The sequence below is a fragment of the Acipenser ruthenus genome, chromosome 26, assembly GCF_902713425.1.
Source record: "Acipenser ruthenus chromosome 26, fAciRut3.2 maternal haplotype, whole genome shotgun sequence".
Taxonomy (NCBI): Eukaryota; Metazoa; Chordata; class Actinopteri; order Acipenseriformes; family Acipenseridae; genus Acipenser; species Acipenser ruthenus.
The window spans coordinates 26,765,973-26,790,556 of NC_081214.1; the positions used below are offsets into that span (position 1 = coordinate 26,765,973).

The 24,584-nt window shown below is 43.0% G+C and overlaps 1 protein-coding gene across 5 annotated transcripts in view; it reads right to left on the minus strand.

Annotated features, from left to right (window-relative positions):
* Positions 1-24,584, minus strand: part of LOC117430676 (AF4/FMR2 family member 2-like) — a 140,560-nt gene that overhangs the window by 75,336 nt on the left and 40,640 nt on the right. For 3 of the 5 annotated variants that reach the window (XM_059000769.1, XM_059000768.1, XM_059000770.1), the window contains exons 2-3: positions 22,733-22,853; positions 13,918-14,784 (exon numbers count right to left, since the gene is read on the minus strand). In XM_059000769.1, coding sequence (XP_058856752.1) covers positions 13,918-14,724 — 807 coding nt within the window. In that variant the 5' untranslated portion in view covers positions 14,725-14,784; positions 22,733-22,853. Of the gene's footprint in view, positions 1-13,917; positions 14,785-15,722; positions 15,783-22,732; positions 22,854-24,584 lie in introns of all 5 variants that reach the window. The other 2 variants (XM_059000767.1, XM_059000766.1) reach the window with 1 other exon arrangement.

A 24,584-nucleotide genomic window follows, 5' to 3' on the forward strand; every position in this document is an offset into this window, starting at 1 on the left:
ACACAGTCTTCTCTGCAGAATCTACAAACAATACAATACATTCTACAACACAGCCAAAACATGTGGCATCTAATTAACCAGACCCAAACGACTCTCCAGGATCATTAAATGCAGACGATGTCAGCTTTGGTGTATAAATCTAAAGCAAATACTTTACAACACATTCCCAGATTCAATTGTTTAATTAACTGTTTGTACTTTTGCTATACCAATAAAGCAAACAAACACATACACACAAATGAGCTGCTTCCTACTGCAACCCAAGCCTATCTCTTAATGTCAACATATACAGCGCAGCACACAAGCAGAATGTATTGCACAACATCTTCTACCAGTAGCAGCTTCAATCCTGTTTTGAGCCACAGTCAAGTGCTGAGACTGTGATTGATTGCAGCAGATTAAAAAAAAGTAGAAGATGGCATGCAGATACTGTACTGTATCAATCAGATGCATTTTAGGGTTGAGCTGTCACTTTTCACACACTGGTAAATACTTCAAAAACTAGACTCAATCTGATAACTCTATAACTAAATGAAGTGACGCTCTATGCTGTGTTACAGCAGAGCAATGCAGTGTACATTACTGACAAAACAAAGCAAAGATTATATCTAGATAACTACTGTATGCCAAATCACCTGGATTCTAGCGAGGCTTCAGAGTGCCAGGTTTCATTCTCCAGTTTCATAATAGAAAAGAAAAGCAAGATCTTCCAAGTTACTGGCAGGGTTCTGCTTCATCAGGGTACCTTATCAAGGTTTGTGCTGAAATTCAACCCCTTATTTGTGAGCGTGTAACACTGTAACTGAATCAGCACAGAATCGCTTGCAGGCTTCAATTACTTGCTGTTTTATACGCCCTTTGCTGGCACCAAATCATGGCAGATCCAAGGATCTGTTCAAAACCCCACCGCACACTGCTTCCTCTAAATGAAAAATGAAATATTATACAGGCGCTCTTGTGTAAAATCTCCACCTGAACAGGAGCTGTATAGGGGCTCTGTGAGCAGCAGCCAAGGCAGTTTCTGTGTTGACGTGGCCATACCTCAGGCTGTTACTACTGTACCCACCTCGTCTGCAGGATTCCGAGAGCCATGCTTCCCAGGCACTATGAACTGGACTTCAAATAACTTCGGCATCTTTACTGTTCTCCATGGCACCTTTCATCCAAGCAGAGCCGAGCTGCTGTATCTTCTATACAGACCCATGTCCACCCAAGAGAACTCATTTAGAGTGCAATGAAAAGGACAGCAGCCCCATAGGCATGGCGGTATTGCAGTTCAGTCTCTATAGCTCCACAACACTCAAGGGGCACAATACACACTCTACTGTATCTGAATGGCACGGCATGCAATTACAGTTTAAATTGTTTTTTATTTCTTTCATAAGGTTACGTTTGATCTTCTAATGATAAATCTCACCGGAGCACTTTACGGCAGGGAGATATTTGTGTTTTCCTGGCTGCTCTGCGTCGGGTAGATACACCACTTGGCTTCTGGCTCTGTAATTGCTAAGTGGGCAATGCAATTCTATCTTATGGGCAAACATTCAAAAGCAACCAGGAGGACTGCAATCATGCACAGCTGTGGTCTAGCCAGAGGATATAACAAAACCTTTACTATTAATTATAATGAACTGGTAAACAAGCATTTGTTAAGGTGCACAGAAATATTTTATAACTAATCCCTTGCCAGGATGAATGATATAAGCTTGAAACAGTTCATCTTACAGAGCAAACACGCGGCTCATATTTGGATTCGCTGGTGCAATGATTGGAGTCTCAGTCTCCTGCTCCAACCAATATAATATGAGGAGGTTATCCCAGATGACAGAAGCCTGCCTTGTGCTGCAGAGGTGATGGGTCATGGCAAGTTTATGAGCACTAAGCTTCAAAATGAGAATCCATCCCTGCGAGACTCAAACTAATGATGTAACAGGTCGTTTTGTCTATCAATCCATTACCGCATGATGAAAACCTAGTTCACTATGCATACTGGAAATAAAAACATACTAATGTCTTTCTCAATTAAATAACTCAATCATAACACAGAAGTGGATTCAGTAAAGCAACGATGTTCTATCTCGTGCTTAAGCAGATGAAGTCATACCGCATTGAGCACAGTGTCTGGAATTGTTTGGCGCGGCTCTTCATAAGGTCGTTAGGCAGATTGTGAGATGGCTTCCCTGCACAATCTGACATTGATAGTTAATAATATCCCTTAGGAACTCTGGGTCATGTGTTAAGCTATAATGAGGTTCAGAATACATTTCCTACAGAATTCATTATATGAACCATAGATTTCATGGGCGAATTACAGGCACCAGAAATTGTTCAAATGTTAAAAAAATAATAATAAACCAACAACAAATAAACTGAACATCATTTTACCAGCATTTATGTCTTACTAATGGATTGATTTCAGTGCTTAGGTTACTGCATGGTTTTACTTCATGTCATTCAATTCAATTGATTTTTGTTATATAGCGCCTTTCATACCACAGAATCTCAAAGAGCTTCACGTGGCGATTAAAACAGAAAGAAGTGTGCAATCTCGAGAAGTAGAAATAATCACAAATTAAACAGAGAAAAACAAATTATATTTGTAAGTCAGGTTAAAAAAGCTAGACTATAAAAGTCAAGTCTTTAATCATGACTTAAATATCGAGCGAAGCAGCAATAACAGAAAAGGGTAAAGAGCTCCACAGCCTGGAGCATCGAGGCACACACTGGATCCCAGGTGTACAGTACATGTCTGTTCGACCCCAGCAAGCACAATATGTTTGGTATTAGCAGCCACATTTAAATGAGTACCACGCTAGTAATTATCATCGTCAATCATGCTACAAGTTCTGCTTGGTATGGATCGGACACCTTTCACAATTAAACAGTCTACCTATGTAAACACAGCCGCCTGCTGCTGCTGCAGCACTTTTCTTTTTGGGGGGGGGGGGGGGGGATGTAATGAGCATCACATCAGGAATTCATATCAGAGAGATCACCATAAATTAATCAAATCACATCAGGAATTCATACCAGAAAGATCACCATAAATTAATCAATACTAAAATCCCTAGTTTGACTCCCTGCTCAGCAACGGCCTCGATCAGTCACTTGATCTCAATGAGTCTCAGCAGGAACAAGCAACCGGTGCTCAGATGTTATTGCTGAGATTCATTGTTTCAATGCAGAACTTTGCATAGCACACAGTGCAACCCGGTGGTCAAATATTATAACTGTGGCACCAACCCAATTGTGTAAAATCCACCCCCCTAGCCGCACCCACTCTGAGGCTATCCAATTAAAATAAATACACACGTAACAAAATGCTTGTACTGTTTACAGACCACAGCCTGCATAAGTAATAATGTTGATTTAGCCTTGATATTACTCCTTTCCTGGGGGGTGTAAGCCATACAATTCAGGAGTGAGCTCTCCATTCTTTATTTGCACCGACAGCGCGCACACACGCACACGCGCACACACACAGGCACACACACGCATGTGCACACACACACACACACACACACACACACACACACACACACACAGACAGGCAGACTAACAGACAGACAGACACACACACACACACACACCCACCCACCCATGCAAAACAACAAACTACCTTTCATAGCAGATAAACAGGGATTAGATCTGGTGCTGCCAGCTTCCCATTATATATTCATTGATTTCTAACCCGCCTTTAACAGCCCTGCACATGTGAAATACTCTGAATCCTGTCTTGGCACTTCTGTATTAGATTTGCATACCAGGTGACGCTCTGCTTGACATACATGCCACATTGCACAGCGGCTATTTTATTACAAGCCACCGCGGATATTCAGCAACAGCAAAGAGCATCGCAAACAAATTAAAAAGACTAAAAGACCTACCAGTAGACCACACTGTGTATTGTTTTGTAGTGCCTTGAGCTACATCAGACATAAGCTGAGCAGGGTAAAGAACAAAACACATTTAGGTTTTGGAGTGTTACACTGAATCTTAATTGCCCAGATCGAGAGCTTCCCGCATTAATGTCATATTTTTAAATGCACTTTCAGCTTTATTGATTTAAAACATGCCATTCCCAGGGGTGTCCTTTAGGAGTACTTTAATGATGATCTTCGTGTCAGTGAAAGCACGGGGGGGGGGGGGGCATCTCTCCAGCAGACTGCCACAGGAGGTCTGAACCCAAAACTAAGATATACATTACCTATCCAAAATAAACTTAACTAACAAGCTATACTAGTCACAATGACATAGCATTACAGTGAGTGCAGTTACTATAGCCTACGTTTATAATAACATATCAATTATTTGCTGTCTGTTTACTACATATTTCTGTACACTCAACTTCATCAGCAGGCAGACCTTGTTTGCACTCCAGTTTGATTCGCTGCAGGGTGACAAGCTTCCTTGAACCCTGACTCTTGTTGACAGAAGACACACAGTTCCACTGCAGAGCCTGTAGAAGGCTGTCAGTGTCATGTATTGTAGGATTGTTGCTGGTACTATACACTGTATTTTACTGCCCTATATGTTTAAAGCCATATGGATTGAACAACAGGCCAGCAAAGGAGGCTTCTGACGGGTATTATGCAAATGTAAACAGCTGCTTCTTCCAATTGGGAAGCCTGTAGCTGCAGTCGCTTAGAGGTAGAGAGAGGAAACGTTCCATTCATCTTCTTAAATGGACTTCTCCAGGAAGAACCTCAGCACAGGCTGATGAACTCTTCAGATGCTGGGGGAGTTTCACGTGTGAACACGCAGCATCCTGCTCTTATTCTTGTTCCCTTGCCCTCAAGTCAAGCAGTGCCCATCTAAGCTGTAGGTGCAAATATTGGTGTTGGCATCTTTTAGGAGCCGCTGTGGTAATGTCATCCATGAATCTGCTAGCATGTGTTATACACGGGAGCATTAACATGGATAATAATGACTTTTCAGATGTAACGCATTCCTGAGATCAAGGCTTGTTATTCACATTAAAACACGGGAGGGAAGGGGTTAAATCCCACAGCGACCTGATAAGCACAGTGGGGCTCTGATGCAGAACAAGCACACTAAAAACACAACAGCTCTCCTCTCCTCTTCCAACAGCACACTGTGCTTTGCTTTTTTTATTGTTCAATATTTACTTGCAGTCTGCGGGGAATGAGTTACATTCTTCTGATGTTTCTTAGTCGCACACATTGTAGCAAACGGACTGGTATTATAGGTCAGTAATGTGAGTCACTTTACTGGCTAAATCAGTACATGTGCTACAAAGACTCGCATTAATGAACTCCAATTAATTCCCAAATGATTTTAAACAAAGGCTGATGAGAATACCTAAATCAAGCATGGCAGTGTAGAAACTGAGCAAGCCACTGTGACCTCATTTTAAATGCTGCCTTGCTGCCTGTTTACCGTTGATCCCACTGCACTGAACCAGGCACACATGTGTGGAGTAGTGGTTAGGGCTCTGGACTCTTGACCGGAGGGTTGTGGGTTCAATCCCCCGTGGGTAATTGTATGTAAAAATAAGTGATATCTGTATAATGTGGAATAATGTATAATGTGATATCTTGTAACAATTGTAAGTCACCCTGGATAAGGGCGTCTGCTAAGAAATAAATAATAATAATAATAATATATATATATATATATATATATATATATATATCAACAGGGTGCTGTAAAATACAAGCCAATATCGTTCCCACGAGAGGACAGAACAGATTCCCACTCCAGAGCTTCCAGGGGGAGAATCAGCTTCTATCTTCCACAGCATCCTAGTCTATATGTATCACCTGATAGGAAGAGAATTCAGATGGCTGACTGGATCACATCAACAGCAGGTTTTTATTTACCATTAATCCCTTGCAATGGATGGAACAAGGGTACTTTTCAACATGCAACACAAAGCCCTGAATGCTACCTGGATGTGGTGCTTGTAAACTAGATGTGAGAGGCACTATATCAAAATCGAGTATTACTGTTTATTGCATGTAAAACAATGAACAGTAAATCCACACACTGGTGAAAATCAAGGGTTAAATCCAATTGCTGAAAGGCAAGTGGTCAGCGCTGCTTAATCATCCAGTAGTAACCGTCCTTCACAAGCAAGCAAGCCCATGCAGGTACGATGAGGGAGACGTCACTGCACTAGAACTTGAAGCCAGAGCACTGAGCAGAGTAATCAACCCAGCAACCCAATGCACACACTTGAGAAACCTTTAGAAATGACGGCATGTTAGAAGACTAAGAAACACTGCTGCAATTACAGTCCCCAGTTCAGTGTCGAGGTCTTAATTAGCCCTGGAGAATCGATCAATATGTGCTCTGATTGCTGCTGACAAACGACCTTGCTCGTGCTAATAAAGCATTTCTTTTCTATGGGGCAGTGGGGGAAGGCATCAACATGCAGTCATCAAATCATAGCAGCAAATCTCTGGCAGATTAAATTACACTTTGCGGCTCGAGTTTCCCCACTTGTTTTCCCAGAAGGAATAACTACAGCGACACTGAGCTTACAGGAAATGTGCAGATGTTTCATTGTTTCAATAATCCAGGTGGAGATCTTAAACTCTAGACGGCTCTGGACAAACTGCATGTTCTTTTTTTTGTTTTGCTATTTTTATTTAATAGCTTGGAGACAGCTCAGTGCCTGGGAGAGTGTGCTAACGTGGCAAAAATAGAATGTTATCCCATTTACTTATTACTGCATTCATTTAATGATAGTTTACTGAGTGTCCATCCACTCACTGCCTCACACACAATGCTAGCAAGCTACAGAAAACGCAGCACAATGCAATATTCTATTTGTGCAGCGATAGACAGACAGACAGGCTGCAGGATATTCAGCTTTCAAAACCAGCACTTCCTGTATGTAGAGAGGGGGCGTCTCAGAACAATAGGACGCAGAGCAATAAGGTTTTCTGTGAAATCTTAAGACATGGGTCTTGGCAGCAGAGTATCATCAGCTGTTCCTGGAAATGGTTTCCGTTGAGAGGGCAGACTTACCGTCCGAGATGAGGCTTCTGAACAGCGAGCAAGCCAACATACTTTAATAAAGGACCCTCCGGAACAGCCACCACCTTTCCCAGGAGAGTAATGCAGTGCGTGTTGAGGAAGGAGACCTGTGCTATCAGTCAGCTCAGTAATGATGTGTTCATTCAATTCGAATGCATACTGCTGTTACCAGCAGGAGCTTTTCATTTCCATTAGCTTTACCTTCCAGCAGCAGGCACTTGGATGTACAGTCTACTGTATGTCCAAGTCTAGAGCCCTTCCTAAAAACTTAAGGGCTTCAACCTGCTCACAATGTCAGCTGAAATGCAGTCTGGGATTGTTGGTGGCACCGTCTCCCTGTGATTATGAAAAGGAAAGAGTGTACCAGGAGGACACACAGCACACAGGTGTGCCCCTCGGTGTGTATTCAGTTTACTCCACATGTTTAGCAATCCCCCTCAGGGTGGATGATACTGTGGCTTGCCCTAGACACTATTTCTGAAAGACCCACCGGGCGAGCGTGTGATGCAATACAACTGGAAGCCACCACAAAGAGATGAAAATAAAATCCCATCTTCACAGTTCACCTGACTACTCACTGTAACACGTAGCTGGGAAAATGAAAATACCTCAAAAGAAAAAAAAAATCACAACTGCTACTTAAGAGCCATCAAGCTGCTTATCAACAGGGCCAATAGGGATTTGCAGGAAATTTGGGTAAAATCTGTGCAAATCTGCAGTGGCTTGGGTCTTAGAAAGATTTATCTGCACATTATCCACATAATCTCACTAGATCCCTTTCCTAAGCATATGCATGACAATGGAACAAGCACAAGGATATTTACACGCAGCCGCTTCTCCACTACTATTATATCTGATCAAAGAATCAGATGGGGAAAAGGGTTTGATGTGTGCCAAGTCGACAGATTTCTACTGCCGCCATTAATCATACACACACACACACACACACACACATAGTATATATAGTACACATAGGGGCACAGCAAGTCTTTGCTGAGAAATTGCTGCCAAAGGTCTGGAAACAAAGATCATTCTCCTCTCCCAACATGATCCCAGAATGAGGCTGGGGCTGGGGCTGCTTCTGCTGTAGATTGCTTTATCACAGTTAGAAAATGAGAAGGTGCAGCAGCCTGTGTGGTATTTTGTTTGTATTTGATGGTGTAGGTGGCTCAAGTTCATGATTTCATTGAAGCAGGTGCCCCAGTGTTTGTGTGTGTAGTGTGAACAGTGACATCATGCTAGTTTGGAAGGGGTGGTTTAATGCACAATTCATCATACAGTTAATACACTGTGTCGAAGTCCCATTCTGAATGTCAGCTGAACATCATTAACAGACAGGCACACATGATGTTGTACTGAATAAACTCCCAAACATTTCTGTATAAGTGTGTTTTTGAACAGGTGTCTGTCTGTTCTTTTAGTTTATTTTCATATTAAATGTTCTTGCTGCACAAAGTAGTTTATTTAAAAAGTCACAACAGGTGCAGCATTTATGATTTTTGTTTCCCCCCCACATGACAGCAGAACGACATGAAAAGCTATACCCCTTCTTTAACATAGTATAACAATTCAAAGACTGACCTGCATGCATATTAAATCCAGGACCTCCTGGTTTTCAGATCCACAATCTAGAACCATTAAGCTACCCCTGTCCCCCTTTAATAATTAAGAAAAGTGACCATTCACTGGGCTTACCTTTCAGTATTACACGGCAGACACGTTCTCATGACATATTAAAAGCTCTAGTAAGGAACTGCACTACAGAGGATCCATTGTCTTTTTTACCAGAGTTGTGAAATCTCAGTATTTTGCAATCTCCACTGAAACAAGCAGGTCTTGTGTTAAAGGTTTAGATAAGTGCCTGTGTAAGCTCCTCTGTGCTACACTACCCTGGTTTGGCGTGTTTCCTGTGCTACACTACCCTGGTTCAGGAGAACGGTGCGAGCGAGCCTTTCATCCTGGGTGGAGTTCCACTGCAGTGACCAGCGGGTGCTCCTGATCACTGTGAAGTCACCAAAGCCCAGGCTGATGCATTACATCCCTCGCCCATGGCTTGGGAAAGTTCAAATGTATAGCTCTGAATTCAAACAGCTCCCACACAGCTCCCCCAGACTGAGGCATGCCAGTTGACTTATTCAGTAGTACGTCTTAATAAGTAGGGTTCAAAACCTTTATGTGGCGGCACTCCTAGTAATCCTCATGCAGTGTACACAAAGATAAAGCCGCCAATTCCCAGGACATTAAGAATCATCTGGATTAAGGTTTTATCAAAAAGAGTGCAATGATTTAGATATAAATGATCAATGCACATCAATAGGGATTTACAAATTCCTTTTTTAGAAAGGCAGCCCCCCCTCTTCATCTTGCTTGCTCTTGAATACTAAAAAGGGATGTTGAAGCTCTCTCATGTCTCATCTTAAAGGGCTAGCGATAAGACTGTTTAGTTATATAAAGCCTACATAACGCCTGGTGCAATAACTGTTTGCGGAGGATCAATACTGTTATCTCGCTGTCAATGTTTCATACTCCCTGACACAAACCCCGGGCAGCCTGTCAGACTCAGCACTGAATGCACTGAGCTAATCAATACACCCAGTGATAACAGGATGATTTGAAACTCATTTAACAAACGCTTAGCACTTTACCGTACACTGAAGCTGTCAAAATATTTTGCAGGAGGTAACGAGCGAGTGAAAGTTGCTCACATTTCATCCATGACTAAGGCAGGAAGCAAGCCGTGCTGTAAGACCTGTGAACAGGAGAGCTGCGGAAATGAATGGCAGGGATCTTATAGAAATAATCCATGTAACAAGACAAGGAAAACACAGTATACATCCAAGTCCTGCTTTACTGTACTGTACTCTACACAGGGCAGCGTTAGCCTAAATAGATAAAAACGTACAACTACAGCCACTAACAGTATAAAGTTACATTACACTGTGCAACTGTCTCCTTCCTGCTGGACCCCCTGCTAATGTATTTATGATGTGAAGAAATGCAGTACATTCATGAATGAAGAGCCAGCAGAGATGCCCAATATACCAATTATGAGAGCGGACTGAGTGAAATTGCAACAGACAAAGAGCTCGTTCTAGATGCAGATGAAAGCAGTCACGCACAGCTGCTCATGGCAGAACTGCATTCCTCCACAAGGGATGGAGCGGCATTGAGCTACTGCTAATGCATAGGGCCACCAAGCAGGGAGAAATACATTGTTACAAAAAAGAATACATTGTTACAAAAAAGAATACATTGTTACAAAAAAGAAGAGTTGCCTCAGATCCAGGGCTCACAGTGCAGTTGAGATGCTAACTCGATTCACACAGCTGGGCTCATCCAGCAACATTTTCCAAGGAGTCAACCATTTTGAGGGCGAATTCGGAGCAATTAAAAATCCCCAGGTTTTACTCTTACCACATGCTAAACTGGATGGTGTAAATGCACCATATGTTTGGAGGCATGTCTGTGCAACACTCGCTGGTTTAAAATGAAATTGCCTTCCACTACACTATTAAACAAAGTAATAGAACAGCTGGTTGACTCTCAGTGGTTTTCTTGACAGTATGTCAAACTGTTTCGTAATCTTACCGTAAATCTCCATGTATAAAGCGCACACCTTGTATATTACTGACTTGTATAACGCACACAAGAATCTTTTGCATACCATCTAATCAAAAATGCCATGAATACATAACATGCAACTCGTATACATCACCCCAAAATTCTCAAAGTTACTGCGTGCTATATTAAAAAATGACAAGTATTTATTTCTTTTTTCTTTTTTTTTGTACTGTAACGCGACAAGGTTGAACTGAAAGTCTATCAAGCGCTAAACACATTGCAAGCACGCCAAACAGTTATTCCCTGATTAATCCCTTTACCTCCTAAAACAAAGAGACCAAGGCAGAGCTGTCTGTACAGAGCACACACATGGGATCCACTTCGTTCAGCTCTGGTATTATGTTATCAGGATGGAAGCCGGTGAGATTTGCAGCTTCAGATTTCTCACAGGAATCTGATGCCACCACTAAGCCACTTTCAGTTTCCAAGCATGGGGTCCCGCTAGCAGACAGACAGCTTTACAGCTGATGGGACTGATATGCAAGAAGATAAAAGTAAGCATGCGGCAGCTCTATCGAATCAGAAACCCAGGATCCCTCATGCAAACCTCTAGGCTTTATACACTGCATCACAGCATTTTACATTGCCTCATACAGCAAATAAAACAATTCTGTCAATCAAAGGTATATCAAAACTAGCAAAAAAGAACTCAATCTGAACTCACAAATACAACGGGCTTTAGTTAGACCAAAAGGGAAAAAAGGCTTTCACTGTCGATTTGTGAATAAGGATGCCCGTGGCAGAAGAGGATCAGGCAGGAATAACAGTCTACTGTATACACTGCGGTGGACAGGATTCTAACTGTGTAAAGTTACAATATATTTATAGCTGATCACACTCTGTGCGTGTGTGTGTGTGTGTGTGTGTGTTTCTCTAGGCAGGCTCATGCCCTGTGCGTGCATGTTTCTCTAGGCAGGCTCGAGCTCTGTGCGTGTGTTTCTCTAGGCAGGCTCGTACCCTGTGCATGTGTGTTTCTCTAGGCAGGCTCGTGCCCTGTGCGTGTGTGTTTCTCTAGGCAGGCTCGTGCCCTGTGCGTGTGTGTTTCTCTAGGCAGGCTCATGCCCTGTGCGTGTGTGTTTCTCTAGGCAGGCTCGTGCCCTGTGCGTGTGTGTTTCTCTTGGCAGGCTCGTGCCCTGTGCGTGTGTGTTTCTCTAGGCAGGCTCGTGCCCTGTGCGTGCGTGTTTCTCTAGGCAGGCTCGTGCCCTGTGCGTGCGTGTTTCTCTAGGCAGGCTCGTGCCCTGTGAGTGTGTGTTTCTCTAGGCAGGCTCGTGCCCTGTGCGTGTGTGTTTCTCTAGGCAGGCTCGAGCTCTGTGCGTGTGTTTCTCTAGGCAGGCTCGTACCCTGTGCATGTGTGTTTCTCTAGGCAGGCTCGTGCCCTGTGCGTGTGTGTTTCTCTAGGCAGGCTCGTGCCCTGTGCGTGTGTGTTTCTCTAGGCAGGCTCATGCCCTGTGCGTGTGTGTTTCTCTAGGCAGGCTCGTGCCCTGTGCGTGTGTGTTTCTCTTGGCAGGCTCGTGCCCTGTGCGTGTGTGTTTCTCTAGGCAGGCTCGTGCCCTGTGCGTGTGTGTTTCTCTAGGCAGGCTCGTGCCCTGTGCGTGCGTGTTTCTCTAGGCAGGCTCGTGCCCTGTGCGTGCGTGTTTCTCTAGGCAGGCTCGTGCCCTGTGAGTGTGTGTTTCTCTAGGCAGGCTCGTGCCCTGTGCGTGTGTGTTTCTCTAGGCAGGCTCATGCCCAGTTCCTAGCCTGACCCGTGCTCTGCGGTTCAGTTTCACACAGCACTCTCTGTACATACTCACTGTGCTTCTTGGAACCTGCAGCAGTACTTTGTATCTGTGCCAGTCTGAGTCAGCGTCTCATAAAAAGAACTAAACTCCAGGACAGACTGGCCTCGACGGTGAACTGCTCCCCAGCTCTCGTGTTGGCGATTAGGAGAAGCAACGAACAACCCTAATAACAGTTGCCTTTTCTGTGCTTCAACAACAACAACAACAACAACAACATATAGCAGCCCTAATGTTTTCTTATTATTCAGATGAGGTAAGGAGAGTTTGTGGAGGCTTGGGTTAAAACACAGCTTTTAAAATACAGGTTACCAGACTAATGAGTTTGGAGATCTCAATTAAAGACCCCAGCGTGTGGGAGTCCACCCAACAAAACCACCGTCAGTCACTGTTCTCTATTAACCAGATGCCAAAAACATGACGTAAAACGATATGTAATATTTTAGGCACGAGACAAAACGAGCCACCTCCCTGTCCTGGAGTTAGAGGGTATCTTGCACACAAAGCCTACACAGATTGGAGGAGCTTTCATCCATTAGCCTGTCATTATTTGAAGACATGCGTTGATTAAATTGAGTGTGAAGAACTGCTTGCTAAAAGAAAACAAAAAAATAAACAACAACAAATAACACATGTCTGTGACCTCAGGTAAAAAGAAAGAATAACTTCAGTCACAGGTCGAACTTATAAAAAAGTTACATTTCAAAGTAATCCAATTTCCTACTGTGAAAAAATAACTCCAAGCTCCCCACAGGCTGAGACAGAGTTTGATACTGCTCTCTCTATAATTTCAACTGAATGAAGCATTAAAATTAACTTTCCTCGCCTCAGAACATAAATACACGATAAACAGTCCTTTCAGAAAGGTTAATCTACCCCCCCCGAAAATACCATTGCAATAACAGGCAGGCTGCACAGATCATAAAGGGGGCTCAGTTAGAACAGTCCTGGGAGGCCAAACAGCATCCAGCCTCCAGGAATCAGTCCTTAATATCTCTTTATACCACCTTGAACATGGTTTATACAATACAATACAATACAATACAATATAGATTGATACAGCATCTTTACTGGAGAGTACCTCAGGGCTCTATGCAATTTTAATGAGCAAAAACATTTGTAATACAGTTTTAAAAATAGAAAGATATTACTTAAATGCTTTATTAAAAAAAAAAAAACCTTGATTGTAGATTTCAAATAAGCAGCGCAGGAGCACTGCGCCATGCCCCCTACTGCTTTCCTCAACAAGGACCCGAGCCTGCCCTGCCCGAGCTCACGGCTGTCAGGATGAAAGCCCTTGATCTCAGATTGACCAGGCCCACAATACAAATCAAACCGCATGATAACCTATGAGCAGCTCCATTGCGCCACTCTGACTCTGTGCCAGATCCTTCTCAATATAAACTCAGCCAAGCCAGCCAGCCCCAGCGGAGCCTATTTAATCTAGCATTCCTCCTTCCTCATGCGAACTCCGAATGATCAAAAGCAATGCAATGAAATACGGAACAGCACCTACCTCCCCAGACTGAGGTAAAGTCAGCTTTGGCAGCTTGCTCTTTGCATTCATTGCACTGGCTTTCCCTTCCAGCAGGCCTCCGAAAGGTGGGTTGCTATAGCTATCCCCGATTTCCATGGCTGGTTTGAGCTCGGGGGAGTCGTTGGGGACCTGATCTTGGCCGTCCATCGGCCTGACATAGGCGGTGGGCTTTTGCTGGACCATGCTAGGCTTGGAGTGCAGCGCGGGCGGGAAGTTTGGAGTGGAAAGCCCACCGGAAATGAGAGACGTCGAAGGGACGGGAGAGTTCGAACCGTGGGAGCTGAAGTCCAGCTCCATGGGTGACTTGGAGTGTGTGCTTTCCTTGTAGGCGTGGTCTCCAGCAGCAGACTTGGAGGAGTGAGTGTGTCTCCTGGAGTGGGAAGAGGAAGCAGCCGGGCTGGAGTCCCCTTTGTGCACGTCGCCCCGGCTGCTACACAAGTCCTCACACCCTCTCTGGGGAGGCTCGTGGGAACAGCTACTGTGCTTTGTCCGGCTGCATTGCTGACCGCTGGCCTGGCCTGACTGTCCGCCCCGGGACCAGTCTGATGAGCGGGACTTCTTGCTGCTCTGGTAAGCGTGCAGCAGCGAGGAGCTGGTGAGGGGGCCGGAAGAGGAGGAGGAGGAGGGGGGAGGGGGCATGGAAGTGGACGGGGCCAGCCTGCTCCTCTGGCCCTCGGGGAAGAAGCTCTGCTGCTCCGCCTTCTCCACGGGGGTCTGGGGGACGGAGTTCTTGGGGATGCCCACCAGGTGGCTCTGGTTGGAGTGGTTGGTCAGCAGGTCCTTCATCTCGTCATAGTTCCCCAGCGTGTTCTGTACGCGGTTCGCTAGGGCGTCTCCCTTGTTCGTCTAAGAAAGGAGAGACAAAAGGAAGAGGTCAGTCTGAATGTGAATTAATGGTCACTGCATATCTGTGGTTGCTATTGACGAGTGACAGCTTATTCAAGGTGCCTCTGTCATTACAAAGAAAAATCAATACTGGGATCTGCAGAACTACAGAATATTTTGTCATGCTCGTTCAGATTTTCAACAGATTAACCGTGCACAATAACATTAACTCTTGTTGCTTGTTGGTTCAACTGCATGCTTTATAAATCCTTGCGTTTTCTTGCTTAGAATTATTTAACACGACTACTACAGTGTTACATTTTTTTAATTCATCAAACTGTTTTTTTTTTTTTTTTTTACAAGAAAAGCCCATCCATCTTAAGGGGGACGCCTCATTGGTGAGTTCTCAGTCAACATGAATGACACGTTAATCCACTTTGGGGTGACCAACAGTAACCTCATAAACTAAAACAAAAACAAGGATTACAAATACAAAACGCTGATTGTTAACGTGCACGTCTAGCAAGTGGTAAATAAGCACTTCAACTGTGTACGGTATGTTGTCAGTAAAACGTATTAAAAAATGATTATCTGAAATCGAATCTGCCCAGCATGAAGCCTCATATATTAAAAGACTGAGTCGTGTTTCCAGCGGAGTCCTATAAACTTTCATCTGCATCTAATTAGTGACTGATCAATAAAGCAGAGGTTTAGTGAAGCGGCAGGGGATTTTTCTCTCCTATCCATCTTCCTTATGCAAGAGGCTAATAATCAAAGGAAGGGGCCCTTTGTCATTGCTGCACCTTCCCGCTGCCTGGAGGCTCTTACGAATATAGTACTGTGAGCTTCATTCATCAGTCATTAATTACATTAAACATCAATATATTGGACTCTGTTACCTTTACTAGCAACGAATCCGATAACAGACAATTGACAACTGTGGATCTATAAAAATATACCTTTAAAACCTGGACTGGATTGTAGGTCCCCCCCAAAGTGGATTGACTTGACGCCTCTGTCTGTCAGTGTAAAGAAACATGGCATTTATGATGCAGGAAAATGACAAAAGGCAAACTGCTATCGTACTACAGGCAATAAAAACAGATTGAGTCAGGTGCCCTTACAAGCTGTGGTCATCCTATATTGGCTTGCAAAGTGCATTCCTGCTGATTAACTCGAGTACCTGTGTCTAGGTCTAAAACCCGGCTTTTGGTATCTGAATAAATATTTACCCAGCTCTGTTACACTTGAAAACCTAACAGAAAATACATACAGTATGCTGCATATACAACTAGGGTAACTAATAAAATAGTTTCTTACACTGAAAAAAAATATAGCATATTAGTACATTAGGTTAGTCGTCTGTTTTGAGTGTTAAATCAGAGAATCAATTAAATAAATAAAGTACAACCAGACTTTGTGGTTTTTCAGGCACTGTGCCCCTTTGTCTGATAAAAGGATGGGCTTACTCCTTGACCACTGGAGCCCTAGCGGTCGGATGCAGGTCTCTAAATGACCACTGCTACCTTGCTAGCTACTAGACAGATCCTGCCAATAACCCCCCAGAGCAAAGTAAGATCCCAGTGTCTGGAAATCCAGAATGAAAAAAAAATAAAAAATCCATGTTTTAAAATCCATTTCCTTATCAATTCTAAGCACTAACAATATAATGTTATGGTGAGCGATCTTTCAGTTCTTTGTTTGTATTTGACTTGACTTCAGTTTGGAACATGCAGATATTGCAAAGCCAGAGCTACAGATGCAATGTGAGCGTTGCTTCCTGGTACGTTACCACGTGGAGCTGCAATCACACCATGTGACCTGCACATAGCAGGAAGCAGCAGTTTATCTATAGCACTGTACTCATTTTAATAAAGCAAAGAAATAAGAAATAAAAAGCATTGTTTAAAAAAGACTTGCAGCTTGACAAGCCGTGAAACTGAACTTCACTTACCCCAAACGAAAAGGCATTTTAATGTGCCCTGTAAAACTTTAATGGCAGTAATGTTTGTAGTTAAGAGACTTATTACATTACAGAAAGCGTACTAATGGACAGAGCTGTGCTAGCATCTTGAGTTTCTTGTTTTACAGCACATTAGAGAAATAAACAGGGGATCATTACAAAGTGTGAGCAGACTTGGGTCTTGTCTGTGTCTGTGACTTAATAGGGTCATTAATGGGAGTGTGAGTGTGTCTGTGTATGTGTGTGCGTGTGCATGTGTAAGTTCGCAGTGCTTTTACCAATATTACTGGGACTCAAAACATATCCTGCAGTGATTAACTAACTCATATTTTTTAAAGTTTGCTATATTTACAGAACTACAGCAGTACAATTATTCAAGGTTCTTAATTCTATGGCAACATGGCCCACAGTCTTACCCTATATTTTTATTTCAATACTTGATTTGAAGAGTTGATGCTGTTCATCATTATTAGGACTAGTTTAATGGAGGAACATATTACTGTCAGGATTTCTGGAACAATACAATCTAATTCACAGTATCAAGTCTTCAGATCAGTTATCACAATTTCCTTGATCTGACTTTACTTTTTTTATTTTATTTTATACAGGTTTTATAGAAACATGTCACTTTTTTTTGCAAATCACTCTTTTTATTGAAATATCTGCAAACGGTTTTTAGACAATTTTCAAGAAACCATTTTAAAGTCCTGCAGATCCCAGGATAATCTGACGTGGTTGTGTCCCGGGTGTGCAATTATGAGACAATGCAATTCCACTGTGTTTGCAATGTATTCATGACCTATTTATCACCCTTCACTCTCCTTTCCTCAGCACCCAGAGATTACACTAAATCTAAACCAAGCCAATGCAATTACCCTGGCTCAACCAATACAACTCCCCAACACCTCCACAGAAGAGATATACTGTGGTGCATACGCCAGCAATGAAAACTGACAGCTATTGAATCAAATTAGAACATGATCAATCAGAAGTAAAACGGGTGGGTGCTTTCCATAAGGTTTACACTGCTAGATTATTATTATTATTGAAATGTATTTTTCCTATTTTTATATTTGTAACCTGCAACACAGGGGCTCTGCTTGTAGCGAAACTCCCCGGCCCTGTCGTTTTCAGTGTAGGAAATGACTTCCTGGCAGAGCACAAAGAGCCCTTGTGCTGTGCAAGAGTGGTCTACCCCAGTATGATAACTCAGAGAGCTGCCTGGAAAGCAGCCAAGAGCCCATTCTCCAGCACCACTCTCAAATCACAGAAAGGGGGATTTATTGGGCTGGAAGAACAACACTGAATTTCATTAAAAAGTTTATGCACATTGCTTCATTATTTTTTTAAAGTATTTTTTTTCCCCCATAGTATTAATAAGAAATCATGAGTTGGTTCATGCATTATTTCATTTTACATCTGAGGTACTGACTTGTGATATTTTTGCCCCACCCTTACCTCCACAACAGCATCATTATTTTCTGCAGGATGATGGCCCATCACAAAAAGCAGTAGCTGCTTCAGCATTCATTAAACCATGATAAAGAAGTATAGCCATCTAAACTGGAAAACACCAGCCCTGAAGAACGCAAAGCATTATACAGGGAAAACTGCATGTACGAGTAAACATTACTCAGCAATTTTCTTTGTACCTCTTTTCTAGAATGAGAACTGGTTGAGAAATGACTGACTTTACTGATTTGTCTTTTGGGTAGGAGGGGAGAGGTAAGGAAGTCTAAAAGTAACACAGCTCTGGGTCTCCGGGTCAGCGTGCCACCACATTACTGCTCTGAGCTCACGCACCAGCTTGCCAATGGCAGCTTTATTTAGCATCCCCACAGCGAGATCACAGTGCACGCCCCTCCCCACACCCCCTGCTGTCAATTAATAGAAATCCCTGTAATTCCCTGAAAGGGAAAATGATAATAGTGAAGGTTCTGAGAGCACTCGGGGCTGTACACTATAATCCTGCAACAAAGAGCTTTCCATTGACAACATGAGCTCCGTTTTTAATCAACCGAATTGAGATCTCAGAGAAGAACAGAACAATGCAGGGCAGATACTGCGCGTCGTTAAACTGAGGAGGCTGAAGAAGACGTGGCAATCAAAGGCAAATAATAACACTATAAAGGTGAAGGGACCCCTCCCACAATAAAATGATTTCTTAAAGCTCTTTACTCCAAATGGTCATCAAATTTATTCAGAAAAAGAAAAAAACACACCACCACAGACATTCAATTTAAGAGCTTGGAAGTAATTTCCGAAGTTAATTGTGTTTTTTTGTTCATGCAAAAAATCATGCAAATGATTTGGAGTATGAACCCCAGTATGTTTTTCTAAATGTATGCATCTTCCTAACCCTCCTGTGTGCTGTACGCTGTGCTCAAAGACCTGGTTTTATTTGCACAGTGTTTGCTACCTGTCAGGGTGTTATTTTGAAGTTTCCCCCCCCCTACAGCACATTACTAAAGAGGAATGTTTGTTGATACCAATATCCTGTCTTAAAAAGCAGTCTGTATTGTGAAGCATGATGTTCCAAGCCTTTTTCTGTCATACATTGGCTGTGTTTACAATACAAACTGCAGTACCTTCAGGATTTACATATCAGACTCAACCTACTGTAACAACCAAGCGGTAACATGGACGCCAAAACTGTTTGTTTCAGTAAGCAGTGACATCATGCTGTTCTGTGACTACACACGAGGCAGGAGAAAAGCACACACCTGAGGTGACCCAACAGGAATACGCGGTCTGATATTTCAATACAATACAAGACAGTTTGCTTTTATACAGCGCTCTTCATGCAGAGCATCCCGGGGCACTTTACAATACAAACTCAAAAAGCCACTGGCCAGTCAATCCAGCTCAAGGTGCGACTCGGAGCACACGGTGCCAACACTTCCTGTAAATATAAAAGCTAATAACCATGAGGAGCCTTACAGTGCAAGTAGTAACCAGAGTCCTATGAGCCTACTAAAGTAACCAGATAATCCACATGAAATTAACAGGGGACAGGAGCATCAGCACGACAAGTGACAGAACACACAGGCACACAGACAGACCTGGCTACTCCTGCACTGAAATAACATGAAGGCCTCTTTCTACAACCAAGAACAACATGCAATCCTCTCATTCCATCTCATGCAAGCCGTGCTCTCTCTTGACACGTACCTCCTGTATAAACGCTATATCAAGCGCACAGCATGTGGATAGACTGAAAAAACCATTGTACATGCCTAGTTCGATACACTGTGTCACAGTGCCAGTGTGTCAATATTCTTCGGTCACAGTGCTCAGACAGTATACATGTGGAATCTTCTCACCTCTGCTTCCCTCAGCAGTTGGTGACGCAGTGTGACGACCACACAGAAGCTTTGGAGGAAGTCCGAAGCCACTGCATTGCCCCGCACTGGTTTTAGCACCCTGATGAAACACACACACTTGTCAACAGAAACAGTCATTCTCAACAGGCACCCAGACACACAGACAGGGTGGAGGCTCGACCACATAGCAACAGGTCACTGGATCTCTGCAGAGTGCAGGCAGCCCACAGGGGTGCAAACAGTAGACAGATGAGAAACAACTGAGGAGTCCCATTAAACAGGATTGGAGGAGGGGGGGAGGAGGTGACAATAGTGACAGGCTGTGGACAGGGATTCAGAGGAGACAGCACCACTGTAAGGACCAACGGATCGCCTCCTAGTGAATCTGTAGTTCACAGGCTGGTTTTAAATGTGAAGCTGTAGTTGAGGGTGGTTTACAGCTGCCCATGCTGGATTAGCCAGGCACAAAGAGGCTGCTTAATCAAGGTGTCTCTGGCTCTTCATTCAGTTAGAAAAATAAAGTCTGTCCTGAGGTTTACTGTCTGAGCTGGGAATGGCCTGGATCACATTGTACTGTATATATATCTATTTTGTTCACAGTGCACTGTGTCTGCAGCTGTTGTAAACCTAGGCTGAGTCTTTATAAACTAATTGGATAATAGTCTAGAAACCTGTAAACATACAGTGTGTCCCAGTTCTGCACAACTGCCGGCCAAAAGATCCCCAGCTGTTTATGGAATTTGCATTAGAGAATGCTTATACAGCCCATTCCAGCCCATGCAATACAGGGACAGTGAGGGCAGCACACGCAATTAGCACTTCAAAACACTGCTTCGAAAGTACCAGCTGAGATCTAAACTGTGCACGGTGTGTTTGTTAAATATGATTTATAAACCAGCCGATAATTACTGTTTACCCTGTCTCTCACGGTATAAGACCACCTTTGTGCTTGAACAAGACTCCGAGCTACAGGGTCATCAACTTTCCAAATTAACTGACGATGCAGAAAGACTAAATATAACGAGCTCCCTGTTTGCACTGGAATTCAGATGCATCACACACACGCGGTGCTGTCACTCTGCTGGGGTGTGCTGGTAGAAAGCTGCTCGAGGTAGACAGGGGTTCAAAAGAAAGGGGTAACACAACTTCATTGAATGCAGCTCAGGCAGAGTAACTGGAAGGATGAGGAGATTCTTTACCAATGCTCTTTCTAAAAACACATTCAGGCTGTGGGATTCTCTGAACTATCATTTAAAAAAAATAAAAAACTGCAAAGAATGTAACAAGTTAAGACAGTAATTATAAATAAGCTTTGATTTATATCATGATTTTGAATGCACTCAAGCTCCTCGAAACCAGGTTTTTTAGTCTTGCATTGGTGCTATTTTTGTATTTGAAAGAGCCTTGCAATGGGCTTCGCTAGGAGGACCAACACCCATTTAGAGAACGGTTGAGACTAGCTAGGCAGCTCCCTGCTGAGATTCAGCAGGTCACTAGGACCAGCCAGTACCTAGTGATCAATAAAATGACCAGGCTGCTTTACTACTGTATTACTCTGTCTGTCTTCACCACAGTCAGCTGATCATTTCAAAGGCATTCTTCAAAACTGCTGGTCTCGTCATCTGCAGCCTAGGTGAGATGGACATTTCAGGAAAAAAAACGTTCCACTGCACTGGTTCAGAGAGGATGTGTGTCAGTAAAAAATCATAAAAGGCAGACGAACAGCAGTGATAAATGCACATGACAAAAATCAAATAGGTAGAAAATGAAGTCGTTCAATGGAATGACATTAACCTACATTTTAGCAGCTTCTGTCAGCACATTACAAATAGCCCCGCTGCTATTTACCTTTGACAAGCAGTCACCGGACAAGATCAGATGGGTGTTTGATCTTTGCAAATCTCCTGCACAGCAGAGAAGCATTTAAAGTAACCGTTCACCCCGGAAATACAGCACAGAGACGCAGCCCAGTGATACAGAACTCCCTCCAGGACTAATTCAGTAATTCACAGATAACTGCACATACAGTAGAATGGAATACGGTGCCTAACGCTGGATTGTATTGTTGAAATACAGAACGATGGCACTTCTATATGGAGTTAACAAATCACAGTGGTGGATTACAGTGTTTCTATTATAAAACAACTGAGGTTATTAAAGATGAACCAAAGAATCGGACAGAGCACGGGGACCATACATCTTGACACTTCATTAATCCCCATCATTTGCTACAACCATTCTCACACTATATGAAGAATGCCAGGCAGAGAATGATGTGTAACTAGATGGACAACAGATATGGTAAACTCTAGAGTGGTCTTTATGCAATGGAGGGTGATAGCCAAGTCAGCTCATCAGTTTAATGTGGTACTGTCCCCTAACATCCCAGGACAATATAAAATGCAGTGAATTTAGAGGCTATTTATCCTTCACCTGGCACAATACACAAAACTTTAACTCAGGTGTTATTTAAGGACAGCTTTGGATCAACTCAAATGTTATATTTCATTCAAACTTGTTTTGTGTTTTTTTTTTTTTTTTACATGCTTACAAATCTTTTATTTCAATTCAAACCATTATTTAAATAACTGCATTGTGGGGCTGCTAGGTACAGTATATAAAACCAATGGATGATACTGTGAGCTCTGGAGTTTCCCATTTTTCTCGTGACTTCTGCTCTTACCTTGTACGGCTCTCCAAACAGATTAAACCCAGAGGAGAAGAGATCCTCATCTTGTTGCACTTCCTGGGTGCGTCGTTCCCACTCCTTCTTCTTCAGTGCATTGCGGTCCTGCTCGTAATGGCTGTGAGGACAAGAGCACAAGGGAAAAGGAAGGACTGTAAGAATGAATCCACATGGCATGCGAGAAACAAACCACAGAGCCTACTCTTCAAAAGATTTCACAGCGCCCCTTATCTGTGTCTCAGGGGAATCCTTTCTAATGAGAGGCTAAATCATAATCTAGTGGATTAATACTTGAATACAAACCTAAACGGCTGAATAACAAAATGTGAACATTAAGCAATCCGGGGGACTCCAGTGGCACTAGCCTATGTAAACAGGCAGCATCGCACACTGAAAGGAGAATATTTAGTAATATCAGAAGCCTGCTTGGTCTGGCTCTTTTTTGTTTGTCTCATCTTCTTGCTGTAACACATCCAGTTCTCTCTTGAACTCATTTTTACTGTAGCAAAGACCTTGTGGTCAGCTCAGTGTAAACCAGTTCCATACAAAGTCTGCCTCCGCTAGTCCCTTTGAATGAACAATGTGCAGATAATCCGAAGATCTCTATTGCAATAAGAGAGAACAGACATCCATAGTATTATATAGACCAGTGATGCATTGGAGAATGGAAGCCGCTTTTAATGGGGGCCCAACTTAGTGAGCTTACTAACTTTCACTGAATATCCAGATTTAAAAAAAAGAAAAAAAGAATTAACAGCTATTTAAATGATCTTTACTGTTACACAAATCCACCTACTAAACTTTCAGAGTTGGGCACTTAGCTGTGTTACAGTTGTGCTCACTATCTCACTGGCCACTGTTCCGCGTCCATAATTATCTGTCAGATGCACGGACAACTGGACGACACAGCTGCCATCCACAACCCCAATGGGCAAGCCCTTTAACTGAGGATTCTGGCAATGAAGACACTCTGCTGATGCAGCTTTTAAGTACCTTACATTTCTTTCTCATCATTTTAATGCAAGGTGCACTGGTCCCACTGCGCCTCTGAGATGTCTGGGTCTAATTACTGGCCCCCGCGTGCCGAGAGGCTGATTAGATTGAAGCCTGGACTGCAGTATCACTAGGAGGGAAGTACTCGGGACATTGCCAAATCAATCCTGCTCCATCAGCCTCCTGATTTACATAATAAAACAGGAATTCCACAAGTGTGACTCAGTCTCCAGTTTCATTTCCTCCACTAACAGGGACTGCGTGCTCCCTCTAGACCTTGGAGTGGTTAAGCAGGCATTACACAAGAGTCCTGGACGAGAAGGGAATGATATGCTGCAGTTTTATGACCCATTTTTATTTGACTCTTTTGCAGTTGGAAATACTCGAACCCACAACCTTTTATTAACTAATATACTGCACTGCATTACTGGTATTAAAAATAAAAATGGTACAGCATTAAACTGCAACCCTGAGCTGCAAATTGCAAACAGATAGTTAAGCAAATAGATATTTCTAAAGTGACTGTTAGTTGCTCTATGTTAATTCAGTCAATTCTATGTCACAGATTGATATAGTTTTGCTGATAGATCATTTTGTTTCATATCCCTATTGTACAGTATTTAGTTGTGCCAGTTTGCTGTTTAGGGATGAAACTCTTTGTGTGTACTGTACTTCCAAAGCCTATATATAACTAAACCACGAACACAGCTAATGACAGTGGACCAAATGAATGACACTAAAGAAAATAATCCCTCATTAATAATTATTGGATGCTATTAGGCATCATACGAAACAGCCTGCCAGGAGCACCGTGTCACGCGTCACGCACGTACTGTATCGTGCCCCAAGCATTATG